Source organism: Lithobates pipiens, unplaced genomic scaffold, assembly GCF_037356315.1.
Source record: "Lithobates pipiens isolate NorthernLeopardFrog02 unplaced genomic scaffold, aLitPip1_a1.2 Scaffold_8, whole genome shotgun sequence".
NCBI lineage: Eukaryota > Metazoa > Chordata > Amphibia > Anura > Ranidae > Lithobates > Lithobates pipiens.
This window is the reverse complement of record NW_027507903.1, coordinates 623,834,590-623,849,856: the sequence shown is the minus strand read 5'-3', so window position 1 is coordinate 623,849,856 and position 15,267 is coordinate 623,834,590. Positions and strand designations below refer to the sequence as shown.

Sequence of the window (15,267 nt, the reverse complement as noted above, 5' to 3'; positions counted from 1 at the left end):
CTCAAATTGAATCAGGTTTACATCCACTTTAAAGCGGAGGTCCACCCTAAAGTGGACCTTCCGCTCATCGGAACCCCTCCCGCCACAATTGGCACCTTTCGGGGGGAGGGGGGTGCAGGTACCTGTACAGTACAGGTATCTGCACCCACTTCTGGGATAGCTCTCTGCAGAAAGGGGCGTAGATTACGCCCCTTTCCGAAAGTCTCCCGCTGCCTGCTGGGAAACACACAGATCCCAGAGGCAGCGGGGACCGTCCTTATTGCGCAGCGCGACTCGCGCATGCGCAGTAGGGAACCGGGAAATGAAGCCGAAAGATAGCGGTGGCAGCACCCGAGAGACGATCGGGAGATCGGCTTCGGGTGCCGACATCGCGGGCGCGCTGGACAGGTAAGTGTCACTATTTTAAAATTCAGCAGCTGCAGTATTTGTAGCTGCTGGCTTTTAAAAAAAAAAAAAAAAAAACGCGGAGTCCCGGCGGAGTCCCGGCGGACTCCCGCTTTAAGTAATACTTATGTTTGGTTTCACAAACAGAGGGATTCTGATACTATGGTGTTAAGAGGGGCTATGAGGGAGTGAAAAACGTAAGATGACCATATTAAACCCAGTAGGTACAGTATGATGTATTTACAGGGTGGTCACATACAGAAAGTGAGGTAGTAAAAGCTTTATTTTACCCATTTGCTGTCTATGTTGTTGTTTTGATTATACTTGTTCTGTATAATTGTTATCTAGTGTGCACTATCAAGAAGAAGATTAACAAAATGATTAATAAGGCTGATGATCAGTCTTGGACAAGCCTGCTGCCCAAATTATTTAGAAGGGTTTATCATATTCATGATAAAAGAGAGGATTGAAGCTTTAATGGTGTTTCTATGCTGTATATTTTTCTTTATTTTTCATGGAATTATGTGTGGTCCATAGTCACAACATCTTGTTTGTTCAGACATGTTTAGATATGCCTGACTCTGCAGAAATAGTTTCTCGTGAGAACATCTTAACATGTGGTGTTTACCAAAAGTATCATGAGACTATGAGTTATAACTAACCTGGAACCAGTCCCCCTATTGATCAAACTGTATACAAACTGTATACAAACTATGGAAATCCCCTGAATAAACTGGACATGTGTTGAATCTATCCTGTGGGTGATGCCTCTGTGTGATCCCAAGGCTTCCTAGGGAAATCCCCAGCCGTCCGGTTCTGAAAGTTCCCAACAATATGGATGAATAGAAGTGGTTTTAAATTGAATCTAAGGAACTCTAGATTCAAATATGTTCCAGTGCACTAGATGAGTCAATCTGACTGCCAGATAGTATAGCTGAAACTGTGAAAGGCCAAAACCCCCAGACAACGGAGAGGCATAAAAGAAGTGTTTCGAGACTCTAGGATGTTTATACACCCAAAAAAATGTAATATTTTCTCTTTAAAGAACCATGATAGGCAAAGCCCTTAAGAGGTAGAGCAATTTTGGTAATACAATTATTTTATTTGTCCCCACTCTTCCCAGTAAAGAATTAGGGTAGTATTTCCACAGTTTCAGCAGACCACATTTTGTTGAAAAGGCAGGGGCATAGTTTTATTGAAATATGTCAGAATATGTAGGTGTGATGGTGTGGCGGAGTGCAGGTCCCTTTAATTCAAACTCCCACAATCCTCTGGGCTCCCAGAATCCCCTGAGATCTTGGACACGCCCAGGAGGTATAAATTCTGGCTCCTCCCTGCTTCCTGTGCTCACAGAGACCCTACCTGATGGGACAGCAGTGACTGGGAAGGGAATGTGAACTGTCACCATGTGCTGGGTTCTCCCCCGTGAAGTCTGATGTACGGGCCACCAGCAGTGAGCACAAGAGCATGCAGCATCTATCTAAGCCCCAGTCACTGGAGAGGACTTTGCTACAGTCAGTTTGGAGAGGTTATCCATGCAGTAGGGTGGTTCTATCCTCAGCCACCAGAACCTCCTGTCCAAAGACAACAGCAGTCGTGCCAGTGTGAAGCCAGCCACAGATGTACCCAGCCACTAGCTTTTCAGAACATTACTTCATAAGGTGGACACATGAAAGACATTATCTTCTTTCTCACTCATAAGCTGAACTGAACTCAGAAACTTTAATGCCATCTAGTGGCCATCTGTAGTATTGATCTCATATGTACCACCTGAGGATACATTTTTAGGTAATGCTATTGATTTTGATTCATTTTCAGACCAGAGAGGGAGGAAAACTTGTGTAGGACCAAGCGGAGGTTAGGAAGGGTGATACAAAATTTAAGAATGGTTTTCTGTTCATTTGGAATGTGAGCTTCTCAGTGGGTGAGGCACCTACAAGTTTACAGTTTTGGTTGATTTTTTTAAATGTATTTTTTTGTGTGTGTTTTGTTTAGTATTGTTTTGCTTTATGAATTGTTTTGTATTTTGTGTGTCCTTCTGTTGTTGACCAGTGTTTGGTCCGGATTCATCCAAACTCTGGACACACTTTTTGTTGTGACACTGCATCTGGCTTCCCAGGGTGGAGTCACAGAGTAGGCTGGAGCAACTTCTGGTTTTACAAAATCCCACTTCCGGCCTCCATTTTGCTACATCTGCTGGTGCCACTTAGGCACCTTGATATAGTAATACATAGTAATACATTAATCTTTATACCGTAGGTCCAGTCCTCTATTGCCGCGTACACACATAGCAGACTATCCGACAGACTTTCTGAACGGGCTACTTGCCCACACACGGCACTTTTTCAGCGGACTAATATGGCGTACTAAGTCCGCCGTACTATCCGCCCTACTTTTGAAATGAACGGACTCGCCCACACACGCGGAGGAAAGTCCGCTCATTTCGAGCGCGTCTCCAGGTAGGTGGGGCCCACGAAGGAGACGTCGCTGACCCCGCCACCTGGTATGGACTTAACAGGGAACCCCAACACCGAAAAAAAATCGGCGTGGGGGTTCCCCCAGGTCCACAACAGACCCTTGTCTGAGCACGCTCCCCGGCCGGCCAGGAAAGGGGGGGGACGAGCGAGTGCCCCCCTCCTGAGCCGTACCAGGCCGCGTACCAGGCCGCATACCCTCAACATGGGGGGTGCCTTGGGGAAGGGGGGGCAGCTGATGTCTGATGTCACAGTCCTAGCATCCTCTGTGACTGTGACACCATAATGGGCGGGAACATCATCCCGTGATGTCCCTATATAAGTCGCCGCGCGTCCCGTCAGAGCCATTGTGAGCGGAGGATCCGACGAGGCAGCATCTGAAGAGAAGAAGAGAAGAACAGAAGGCGGCGGCGACAGCGGTGACAGAAGACCGGGCCATCGCCTGTAAAAGAGCTATAAGAAGGCACGGTGGCCAGGCAGAAGAACCGAAGAGGGGGACAAGACCCCCGAAGTCGGAAGAAAGGTGGCGGCAAGGAAGAAAGCCGGGCTCCTCCGCTAGCAAAAGAGCTAGAAGAAGATAGCGGAGGAGTCCGGCGAGAAGACCCCCCCCCGAAGACGGAAGACCCCCGGAGCTGTGCAATAAACTATTCTATCTTGTGTGATGTGTTTTTTTTTGTACTTTATTTTACAGGTGAATGGGTAGGGGTACATTGTACCCCATACTCATTCACATAGGGTGGGAGGCCGGTATCCGGGGGCCCCCTTATTAAAGGGGGCTCCCGGATTCCGATAAGCCCCCCGCCTGCAGACGCCGACAACCAACGGCCAGGGTTGTCGGGAAGAGGCCCTTGTCCTCATCAACATGGGGACAAGGTGCTTTGGGGTGGGGGGGCCGCGCCCCCCCTTCCCCAAGGCACCCCCCATGTTGAGGGCACGCGGCCTGGTACGGCTCAGGAGGGGGGCGCTCACTCGTCCCCCCCTTTCCTGGCCAGCCGGGTAGCTCAGACAAGGGTCTAATGTGGACCTGGGGGGACCCCCACGCCGATTTTTTTTCGGCGTTGGGAGTCCCCCTTTAAGTCCATACCAGGTGGCGGTGCCAGCGACGTCTCCTTCGCAGGCCCTGCCTACCTGGAGACCCACTCGAAATGAGCGGACTTTTCTCCGGGCGGGAAAAGTCCCCTCATTTCAAAAGTACGGCGGACTGGCATACACACGGCCAGATTGTCCGCCGAAATGCGAGTCCGGAGGGAAGATTGGAGTGCAAAATTACTTTCTAAGTCCACCGTACTTTCGGGTCAAAAAAGTATGCCAGAGGCTACACTTGGGGGGATTGTCCGGCGGACTTCAGTTTGCCGGACTTTTCCACCCGATTGTTTGATCGTGTGTACAACTGCATTAATGGGTAACTGGTAACTGTGTCCACACAGGGTGTTGTTTGTATGTTGTTTATATGTTGTACTTTACTATACTACTTTACCGCTTTTACTATTGCTGAGGTTATGTGATACAATTGATACCACCCAACACAAATGATTGTTTCTTTTTTATGTGTTACATTATGCTAGGAATTCTGGCACATTACAGCAGTGGCGCTCCCCAGGAAACAGATTATTACCTCTGTATAAGCATACCTATTTTTCCCGTGATTGCCCTAAGAAGTTTAACAAAGTATGGAAGGCATGGGGTAAGGTCAGAGATTTAACACTGTAGAGTTTGTAGAGCCAAATTAGCTGGTGCTTCTCTAAGGCCGTCCATAGACATAGTTCCTGCTGAACTGGTTGAGATTTGAACCATGTATGGGCAGGTTGAGTGTACCAAGTTGAATGATCGATCAACTTGGGTACAACCAGCCTGCCGGATTCACATAAGATTATTGCTAAAGGCTGCTAAAGGCAGGAGGGATTACCCTTTCAGTGCTATTTGTGCTGTTGGGGGAATCATGCAAATGTATTTCCTGCAATCCAAGGCTGCAGGAAAGAAATTTGCCCTGTCTATGGCTGGCCTAAGGCTGTGTGTTGAGGTTTTTTATTACCAATTTCCGCACATGCCACTGTTGTTTTTTTCTTTTCTATTATTGTATTTTTACGTTGTGTAAAAGTTAATAAAACTGTACCTGTTAAAATATTAGACATGTGCAGAGTAAAATATTTCGTTTCGGAATTTCGTTTTCATCCGAAAAATTTATTTAGTTACTCCCGAAATTCGTTTTTATTTATTTCGTTTTTGGTTCAAAAATTGCATTCGTCCGAAAATCCACATGAATTACGGTCGAATCTGTCTTTGAAGGCTTATGGTGTCTGTCGAATGTATAAAGAAGATTTGACGGAGCTAGTATATAGCATACTTTGTGTGAACTTTAGAACCCTATTAAAGTCTATGGGACTCCAACGTTCAAAATCTAAAGTGCTAATTTTAAAGACTAATTTGCAAGTTACTGTCCTAAAAAGTGTTTGGGGACCCGAGTCCTGCCCCAGGGGACATGGATCAATGCAAAAAAAAGTTTTAAATAGGCCGTTTTTTCGGGAGCAAGGAGCAAGAAGGATGCTGCGCTGATTCAGATGAGCCATCGCTGGACCCCGGAGAGATGATAATCCATCGCTGGATAGCAAGAGTGGATTACCCCCGCTGGGATCTTTTTTCTATTTTTTTTTATTTTTAATAAAGGAATTTTTCAAAAGTGTGTTTGTCTTATTTAACTATTTTTTACACTTTCTTTGTAAAATGGTAGGGGTACTTTTGTACCCCCTTACCATTTCTAACAGGGGGGGCGGGATCTGGGGGTCCCCTTGTTAAAGGGGGCTTCCAGATTCTGATAAGCCCCCCGCCCGCAGACCCCCACAACCACCGGCCAGGGTTGTGGGGATGAGGCCCTTGTCCTCATCAACATGGGTCACACAGACACAGACCCCCAAAGCATCCTCCCAATGTGGAGGGCATGTGGCCTGGTATGGTTCAGGAGGGAGGGGGGCGCTCTCTCATCCCCCCCCTCTTTTCCTGCGGCCTGCCAGGTTGTGTGCTCAGATAAAGGGTCTGGTATGGATTTTTAGGGGGACCCCCACGTCAAATTTTTTTTAAATTTGACGCGGGGTTCCCCTTAATATCCATACCAGACCTGAAGGGTCTGGTTTTGGATATTTAGGGGGAACACCACGTGAAATTTTTTCTTAAATTTGAGGCAGGGTTCAGCTTAATATCCATACCAGACCTGAAGGGCCTGGTAATTGAATTTGGGGGACCCCCACGCTTTTTTTTAAATGTATTTATTTTTTTTTTATCAATGACTTTCAATGAGTGTTCTCTGTATTACGGAGTCGACAATTCATAATAGCTGCGAGTGATTTTAAAGGACTTTTTTTCCTGCATAAATGACACTTTGTGCAAGGACAGTTCTAAGCACCAAAAACATGAGCCCCTTCACAGGCATACTATAGACACCCCCCCCCCCCCCCCCCCCACGAAATTTAAAGGAATATTACACTTTTATTGTTTCACTTTAATCATTATTAAAATCACTGCTCCCGAAAAAACGTCCGTTTTTAAAACTTTTTTTGCATTGATACATGTCCCCTGGGACAGGACCCGGGTCCCCAAACACTTTTTAGGACAGTAACTTGCAGAATCTTTTCTCTCTGTCAAATCTTTTTTCTCTGTCGAATATTTTCTCTAGATAATCTTGGACTAATAGAGGTAAGGTTAGGCACATTCGACCACAGGTTCTATAGACAGATTGTTGTCAGAGTCATGTCGAATCTCCTATTCTATATCGAACTGTTGTAACAATGAAAACGAAAATAAAGCATTTATTTATGTCGGATCTTTCGTTTTTCGGATTCTGTGCTTTCGTTATCGTTTGTCAAAATGAAAACGAAAATAGCTGAAATTCGGACAAAAATGCATTCGGACGAAAACGACTGCACATGTCTATAAAATATACTAGAACCAAACAATTCACAAAATCCATATAAATATTATATTTGTTAATTTATCTTGAGCACTATATTCTTATTTCTTCATAAACTTAAGTTATAAATTTACAATCAATAAATTAAAAAAACATAAATAAAATGTATAAAAAATATTGTTAACAATTAATTAAATAATATGTTAAATTAAATATTATATAAAATCCATGAATTGTTAAAAAAGATTAAACAGAATCAATGAATTCATGAAGTATTACATAGATAAATCAACCTTGAGAATCCCATTTCCATATCAAATAATTAAACAGGGAGTGCCTAAAATTAGTGTCCCTATATACCTACTGTATCAGTATCTATTTCCTAATAATGGTTTATGTAACAATTCAAATCTGTTTCTATGATAAGGCCACTTTTAAAAGGAGCATTCAGTAAATAAATCCAATATGGTCTCTTATTTGGACACCTCACTCACTCCATTGAAACCCTGCCACTGTGATAGGATCCCTATTATATTCCATCCTAAAATGAAGGGAAACACTGTGCTGTTTAAATTCTTTCTGAATATTATTAATGTGTTCTGCTAACCTTTTCTTCTTTTAGTCTGCCCTACATACTGATATCCACATGGGCATTGTAATACATAAACAACATATGCTTATTTCCCCTACTCAATCCCTACAGAAAAAAATAAATAAAATGAATGCTTTATTTTAGGAAGATAATTTTCTTAAGTTTGGAAATCTCTGTTAAAGCCCAATTCTGGCAATAAAAAAATATCTCTTGCAGTGGAGCTGTGCCCACACTACAAGGGTTAATTATCCAGGGGAACTAAATGGGGACAGATGGAGGGGGGGGGGGGGGTAGTATCGGTTGGTTGCTTTATTTATATGGAAGTCTTATGTAAATATTTTGTATGATGTTTTTTGAAATGCAAAAATAAAAGAATAAATAATAAAAAATTATCCAGGGGAACAAAAAAGTCACATGATTCAAACAAGTTAGAATGTAAAAACACCTACCACTTGTAACATTCTTCTGAGGTAAGACATTAAGCGACCCAAGGCTTGATGGGATTTCTTGGTCAATCAGTGACCTGAAAGAGCCAATAAAAAAAAGTGCTTAAAAGATGAAGCCTTGGTATACATTTATTATTAAAGCTAATGCTATCTTATGAACAGAGCCCTCTTAATCTTCCTGTATTGTAATTGTACTGTCTTCCTTTAGTTTGTAAAGCTCTGAACCATTTGTTGGCAATCATGTTTAAAGATTCTTTACACGCACATGAACTTTGAGATTATCCCAGTCTTAGTCTTTAGGGTTAAATATTGAGTTGGCCCACTGTTAGGAATTTCCCTTGTGATCAGTAAAAAAACTTCAGGTATTCTGAGAAGCAGGAAAATTTATTTCTGATGTGGCCCACAACAGAGAGACATGCTTACAGCACGAAAGCTGAAGAAAAATGTCTGCCAAAAGACCGTGTTACGCCCTCACATACCCCATAAGAATAACATCTCTGTGCTTCTATTGGCTGAGGGAACATAAATAACGTTGTCATGGCACAGGCTAGCATTTTATTAGCTATCCATGTTCCCTGTACATTCTTAGGCTATCATATTTAGTTAAATCTAATCATCCTACCTACTATGGAGTTAATTAAGACAAAACAATACAATGAGTTAATACAATAATGTGCTCAGAAGTAAGCTTTTTAACAAATCAGTCTCAGGACTATTGTTTTTCTAATAGTCACACAATAAACATTTAAAACTTTTCTAACACCCACCCTATGCAGCTATAACAGGTTCACCTCTTCTGAGAAGGCTGTCCACAAGGTTTAGGAGTGTGTCTATGGGAATACTTGAAGATTCTTCCAGAAGCGTATTTACGAGGTTAGGTATTGATGTTGGAGAGAAGGCCTGGCTTGCAGTCTCTGCTTTAATTCATCTCAAAGCTGTTCTATCGGGTTGAGGTCAGGACTCTGTGCAGGCCAGTCAAGCTCCTCCTCCCCAAACGTGCTCATCCATGGGCCTTGCTTTGTGAATGGGTCCAAATCATTTGGTGGAGGGAGGATTATGGTGTGAGGTTGTTTTCAGGGGTTGGGCTTGGCACCTTAATTCCAGTGAAGAGAACTCTTAAGGCATCAGCATACCAAGACATTTTGGACAATTTCATTCTTCCAACTTTGTAGGAACAGTTTGGGAATGACTCCTTCCTGTTCTAACATGGCTGTGCACCAGTACACAAAGTAAGGTCCATAAATACATAGATGAGCAAGTTTGGGGTGGAGGAACTTGACTGACCTGCACATTCCTGACCTAAACCCAATGAACACCTTTGGGATGAATTAGAGCGGCGACTGCGAGCCAGGCTTTCTTGTCCAACATTCCCATAGACACTCTCCTAAACCTTGTAAACAGCCTTTCCAGAAGTATTGAAGCTGTTATAGCTGCAAAGGATGGGCCAACTCAATATTCAACCCTACAGACTAAGACTGGGATGCCATTAAAGTTCATGTGCGTGTAAAGGTAGGTGTCCCAATACTCTTGACAATACAAAAAATTGGGCAAAAGAAAGGCTTGCCTGCTGAGTATTTTGGTCACTATATTAATTTAGTTATTTCCCAATATTTCTAGTACACCTTTTGATATAGCTGATGACAGCTTGGGGAGGCAAGAAGTAGCATCAGGATTTAACATATGCTGCATCTGTCAGGTTTTTACTTTTGGACAGTTGGGGGTTGGTGAGCATCAATGCTTGATGAAGGGATATTTTTGGAGATTTTCTTTTTTTTCAATAAAAGACTTTTCAAATGTTTGCATGATTATGCCCCTTTCCGAAAGTCCCCCGCTGCCTGCTGGGAAACACACAGATCCCAGAGGCAGCGGGGAGCGTCCTTATTGCGCAGCGCGATTCGCGCATGCGCAGTAGGGAACCGGGAAATGAAGCCGAAAGGCTCCACTTCCTGATTCCCATACCCAAGATGGCGGCGGCAGCACCCGAGAGACGATCGGGAGATCGGCTTCGGGTGCCGACATCGCGGGCGCGCTGGACAGGTAAGTGTCACTATTTTAAAAGTCAGCAGCTGCAGTATTTGTAGCTGCTGGCTTTAAAAAAAAAAAAACGCGGAGTCCCGGCGGACTCCCGCTTTAAGAAAACTCTGATTCCAGTCTGAATTATTTTGTGCATTAGTACATGTTTCCCAGGTCAGTGATTCCCTTCCAACTCTATGCTGTTTTTTGATAACCCTTTGCTAACTGGCCCAGAAAATGGGCATTTTAAATTTGACAGATTCAGCTCCTATTGATTTCAATGGGGTACACAGTGGCGTAGCTACCGGGGTCAGTGGGGTGACCCCGCCCTTGCTCTGGGATGGAAGGGGGGCGTGCTTCTGGTAGAGAGAGACTGTCAGACTAAATTCCCCATCGTGTATTGGCACTGGGAGCGCCATCAGACAGTGAACACACTCAGATAGGTGAAAGCAAAGGAGGAAGAGGTGTCTCTTCTTGAGTGCTGTGCTCTCTACCTCCCTCTACAGTGCAGTACCCAGCTGTGTGATTAAAGGTACTCTACTGCTGATTGTTTTAACGCCTGTGTGGTTGTGTGTGTGTGTGTGAATATTTATGTGTGTTTCTATATCTTCTATATCTTTTTGTATGCGTATATATGTGTGCAGAGCATTCCATCCATCACAAGACACACTGCAGAGTACTCCACCCAACCCATTATACACTGCAGAGCATTCCATCTATCACATAACACACTGCAGAGCATTCCATACATTCCATGTTAATGCAGAGCATTCCACCCATCCTATGATCCACTGCAGAGCATTCCATCCATCCCATGATGCACTGCAGAGCATTCCACCCATCCCATGATGCACTGCAGAGCATTCCACCCATCCCATGACACTGCAGAGTATTCTACCCATCCCTTGACACTGGAGAGCATTTCGCCTATCTGATTGACACACTGCAGAGCATTCCACCCATCCCATGATATACTGTGGCGAGGCAGTCGCTGTATGCCAGATCACGTACCTAGTACGTGATCCTACATTTCCAGGTCTAGGGCGCATGGGCGTGCCACCAAGGACCCACTATGGCTGTGATTGGACTTTGTGTCTGATGGGGCGCACCGATTATTCAGGAGGCAGGCAGAATAGCGGTCTCACTATGTAAACAAGGCAGGCGGCCATTCTGTGAGAGGAGAATGTACCGATCCTGTGTTTCTGCTAAGCAGGAACACAGATATTTGCCTTCCTCAGTCAAAGCACCTCCGCCACAGTTAGCAAGCATTCCCTAGGATCACATTTAACCCTTTGATCACCCTATTTTTTTTTTGTTTTCAAAAAAGTTTTATTAAAGCTATTAACAGAAATACAAAGTCAGCAAAAGAAGTCATATTTCAACATTAGCATAAGTAGTTGGATGACAAGATTACAGGGAGGTGATAAACAAATAACAGAACACCGCAGGTCAAACCACAGATTACTGGTTAACAGTATGGGTCTTACATCCAACAACAGGTTATAAAAAAGAGAGAGAATGACACGTTCAATGTGCTGACCAACAAAACCAAAATACATAAGAAAGATCATGTCAAGAGAGAGAGGGGAAACAGAGCAGAGAGAAACAAAGGGAAAAGAGGAAAAAATGCAGACAGAAAAGAGAAGAAATATGAAAAACCCAAGGTGCGATCACTTTAGTAAGCGAAATAGGAACCATGGGTTCCACTTAAGGTCATATATGCGCGTTGTGTCCTGCAGAGTGTGGAAGATCTTTTCAGACAGCATCACTTGGTCAATACGTGAGAGAACCTGTGCTAACGGTATCGACGGGGATTTCCAGTGAAGTGCTATAGTCCATAGCACAGCAACACACATAGAGTGCACTAACCTTACAAAGTGTTTAGGAGTGTCAGGGGGGGTCTGGAAGAGGAGACAGTGGTGATAAGAGAGGGACAATGCTCGGCCAGCGAACCCGTCCATCAGCCTTAAGACCTCCTGCCAGACTGGGCGAATTAAATCACAATCCCAAAAAATGTGAATAAATGTGCCAGGGTGATTGCATCCTCTAAAACAGTTGGGGGAAGTGAGGGGATAAATCTGGCGCAAACGCACCGGGGTGTAGTACCACCTGGTGAGAACTTTGATGGCCGTCTCTCTAATAGTCAGGGATCTGGTGCATTTGCGCATGTTGTTCCAACCCTCCTCCCAATCCACCACTCCGGTCTCCAGAGCCAACTCCTCCTCCCAACGCGATCTATATCGCAGAGGCTGACACACAGAATGTCCCTCCAGAGCCCTGTATATCAGGGAGATCAGGCCTTTTTGGCGTGGGAAATTAAAACATAAGTCTTCGAAGATAGTGAGCTGTGCCTGGGGCCGGAGCCCATAACGGGAGAGAAAGAAGTGGCAGATTTGTAGGTATCTAAAACGTTCAGCATCCGGGAGTTGGTGCCGGGTCTGCAGTGTCGAAAAAGGAACTAAGCCAGAACCCGTCACAAAGTCCTTCAATTGGGTAAGCCCACATTGGACCCACATACCAAAAGATTCAGGATGGAGATAAGCTGGGGGGAACCTAGGATCACCCAGGAAGGAAGCACCCATAGAGCAACCCAGGGCGAGGTTGTATTTATGCTTGAAGCGGTGCCACAGTAGGAGGCTGTCCGCCACTATAGTATTAAGGGTGGTTAAAGTCGAGTGAGGACGATGAGTCGACCACATAAGTCCAGGGATATAAAATGGAGTAATCGAGTCACTCTCAAACCTCACCCAGGGGACCCTAGAATTAGGGATCGACCACTGTGCTTGTTGAGTAAATCTGCAGGAAAGATAATACAACCAAATTTGAGGAACCCCCAGACCACCATTTTTCATAGATCTGTAGAGTACCCCCCTCGCAAACCTGGGAGATCTATTATTCCAAATAAATCTGTTGAAATGGGATTGAAGGTTAAGGAGAAAATATTTGGAGAGCTTAACCGGTAGAGAGCGAAATAGATACAATAGCCTGGGGAGGACGACCATTTTGAGCGCTGTGATTCTTCCTATAAAGGGGATACGTAAAGAGAGCCAGCCTTTTAAGGTGTTTTTAAGTTTGCTAATCAGTGGGGGATAATTGACCCCAAAGAGGTCACGGAAATTCCCGGGTAGTCCCACTCCCAAGTAGGGAATGTGGGAGGCAGCCCAAGTAAAGGAGTAGTTTTGTTTAATAAGGGCCAAGTCATTGGGAGTAAAGCCTATAGGGAGGGCTACAGATTTGGAAACATTAATGGAAAGACCAGAGACCTTCGCAAAGTGAGACAGTGTCAGAAAAAGGTTGGGAAGGGAGACATGAGGGTTTGTTATAAACATCAAAACATCATCAGCATACATGCAAAATTTGTACATTTCGTTACCCTTAGTGTAACCAGTAATGTCAGGATGTCTCAGGAGGAGATGTCAGATGTCGCAATCGCAAGGGGCTCTAGGGCTAAAGCAAAGATTAAAGGGGAAAGGGGGCACCCCTGTCTAGTGCCTCTACCTATGGGGAAGAATTCTGAGCTACAGCCAGGCAACTTGATGCGGGTCATAGGATTATTGTAGAGGGCTTGGAATCCCACCAGAAAGCTGCCCTGAAAGCCCATGAGTGGTAAAAGTGTGTCTAAGTAGTTCCATGTAACACTGTCAAACGCCTTCTGTATGTCTAGGCTCAACAGGAGGAGCTTACGGGAGAACAGGTTGGCATCTTGAATAACGTTTGAGGCTAGGCGGATGTTGTCTGTGATAAAGCGATGTGGAATAAACCCAGATTGGAAGGGGGAAATCAGGGAAGGGATACATTTTGCCAGTCTGTCCACTAAGATTCTACTAAATATTTTGATATCGTTATTTATAACCGAGATGGGCCTAAAATTTTGAGGTAAATTATGATTTTTGTTGGGTTTAGGGATCAGTGACATGTTAGCTAACAGCATTTCTTCCGGGAAGCTATCGCCTAACAAAATTGAGTTGAAGAGTTGCATCATTCTAGGGGCTAAGATCATGGAATATTTTTTGTAATAAAGAGCCGAAAAGCCGTCCGGACCCGGGGCAGAACCCAATTTTAGTGACTTGAGAACCCCTAAGATTTCTGGGACCGTGATAGGGGCATTCAGTGCCTCCATTTGTGAGGGGGAGAGTGTCGGAAGAGGGATGTCATGTAACCAGGACAGGTCAACGGGAGAAGGAAGAGTGTGGGGGGATTCTAGGAGTTTGGTATAGAATTGTTCGAAGATCTTGAGAACTTCTTTGGGATGTGACGATACAAAACCGTCTCTATTAGACAGCCGGTATACATGAGGCGGGCGAAGTGAGTTAGACAACTTCCTAGCAAACGAGGTCGATGCAGAGTTGTTGAATAACAAACTGCGGGCCTTGGCCCAGCGTAGTGTCTTCTCAACCTTGGATGACAACAAGGAGTCCAGTTCCAGGCACTTCTGGTCTATGGAACGCCTGGTTGAGTCCAAGTGCAACAAGGACGAGTCTTTATATAAGTGACCTAATTCTCTGGTTAATTCAACTATCCTAAGTCTGTTGGATTTGTCACGGGCCGCAGAAATACTGATAAGTCTTCCTCTAATGACGGCTTTATGTGCCATCCAGAGAGTCGAGGGCTGCATATCTGGGCGAGCATTCAAGGAAAAATACTCTTCCAGAGACTGAGCTACCTGGGCTTCCACCCCTGCATCCGAGAGAAGGGATTCATTCAATCTCCAGGAATGGGGCATGGGGGCGAGTTTAATAAATCCCGTAGTAAAGGAAATAGCCTGATGGTCTGACCAAACACAGGGATGTATGGAGGCATCCAAAGAGTTAGCAAGTATAATTGGGGTGGAGTATATGTAGTCTAACCTCGCATAACTATTATGCGGGTGGGAAAAGAAAGTGTACTCCATGCAGCCTATGTTGTGGGCTCTCCAGGTGTCAGTGAGTTGCAGGTCCCGTAGGCCTCTAGAGAGCGACCTCGGGAAAGCTCTAGAAGCGGTCGAAGTCGACGAGCGGTCTAGAGTGGCGTTGGCTACTGAATTAAAATCGCCACCCATGATCACATGGGGGGAGTGGTATTGTGCCAATTTCTCAAAAAATAACCCAAAGAAAGTAGCTGAGCCCTCATTGGGTGCGTAAATACTGGCAATGGTAAGTTCTCTGTTGTGGACAATGCCCTGAACAATAACATATCGACTTTCGGGGTCTCTGAATATATGTTTAACCTCCATCGGGAGGGAAGAGTGGAGAAGTATGGCGGCACCCCTGGTCTTGGACGAGTGGAGCGAGTAAAAGGCCTGAGGAAAATCCTTATGAAAAAATTTAGGGTGGGAGGAGCGGGAGAAATGGGTTTCTTGGAGTAGAAGGATTTTAGCTCCAAGACTTTTATAAAAGGAAAAGGCTTTACGCCGTTTGGAAGGTGAATTAAATCCCTTAACATTATGGGAGATGCATGTTATTGCCATGGTAAATGAGA

General features: G+C 44.6%; 1 protein-coding gene across 1 annotated transcript in view; it reads right to left on the bottom strand.

Annotated features, from left to right (window-relative positions):
* LOC143961470 (NXPE family member 3-like) overlaps window positions 1-15,267 on the bottom strand; it is a 120,636-nt gene that overhangs the window by 12,167 nt on the left and 93,202 nt on the right. The window contains exon 4 of the mRNA XM_077470765.1: window positions 7,801-7,874. Coding sequence (XP_077326891.1) covers window positions 7,801-7,874 — 74 coding nt within the window. The remainder of the gene's footprint in view (window positions 1-7,800; window positions 7,875-15,267) is intronic.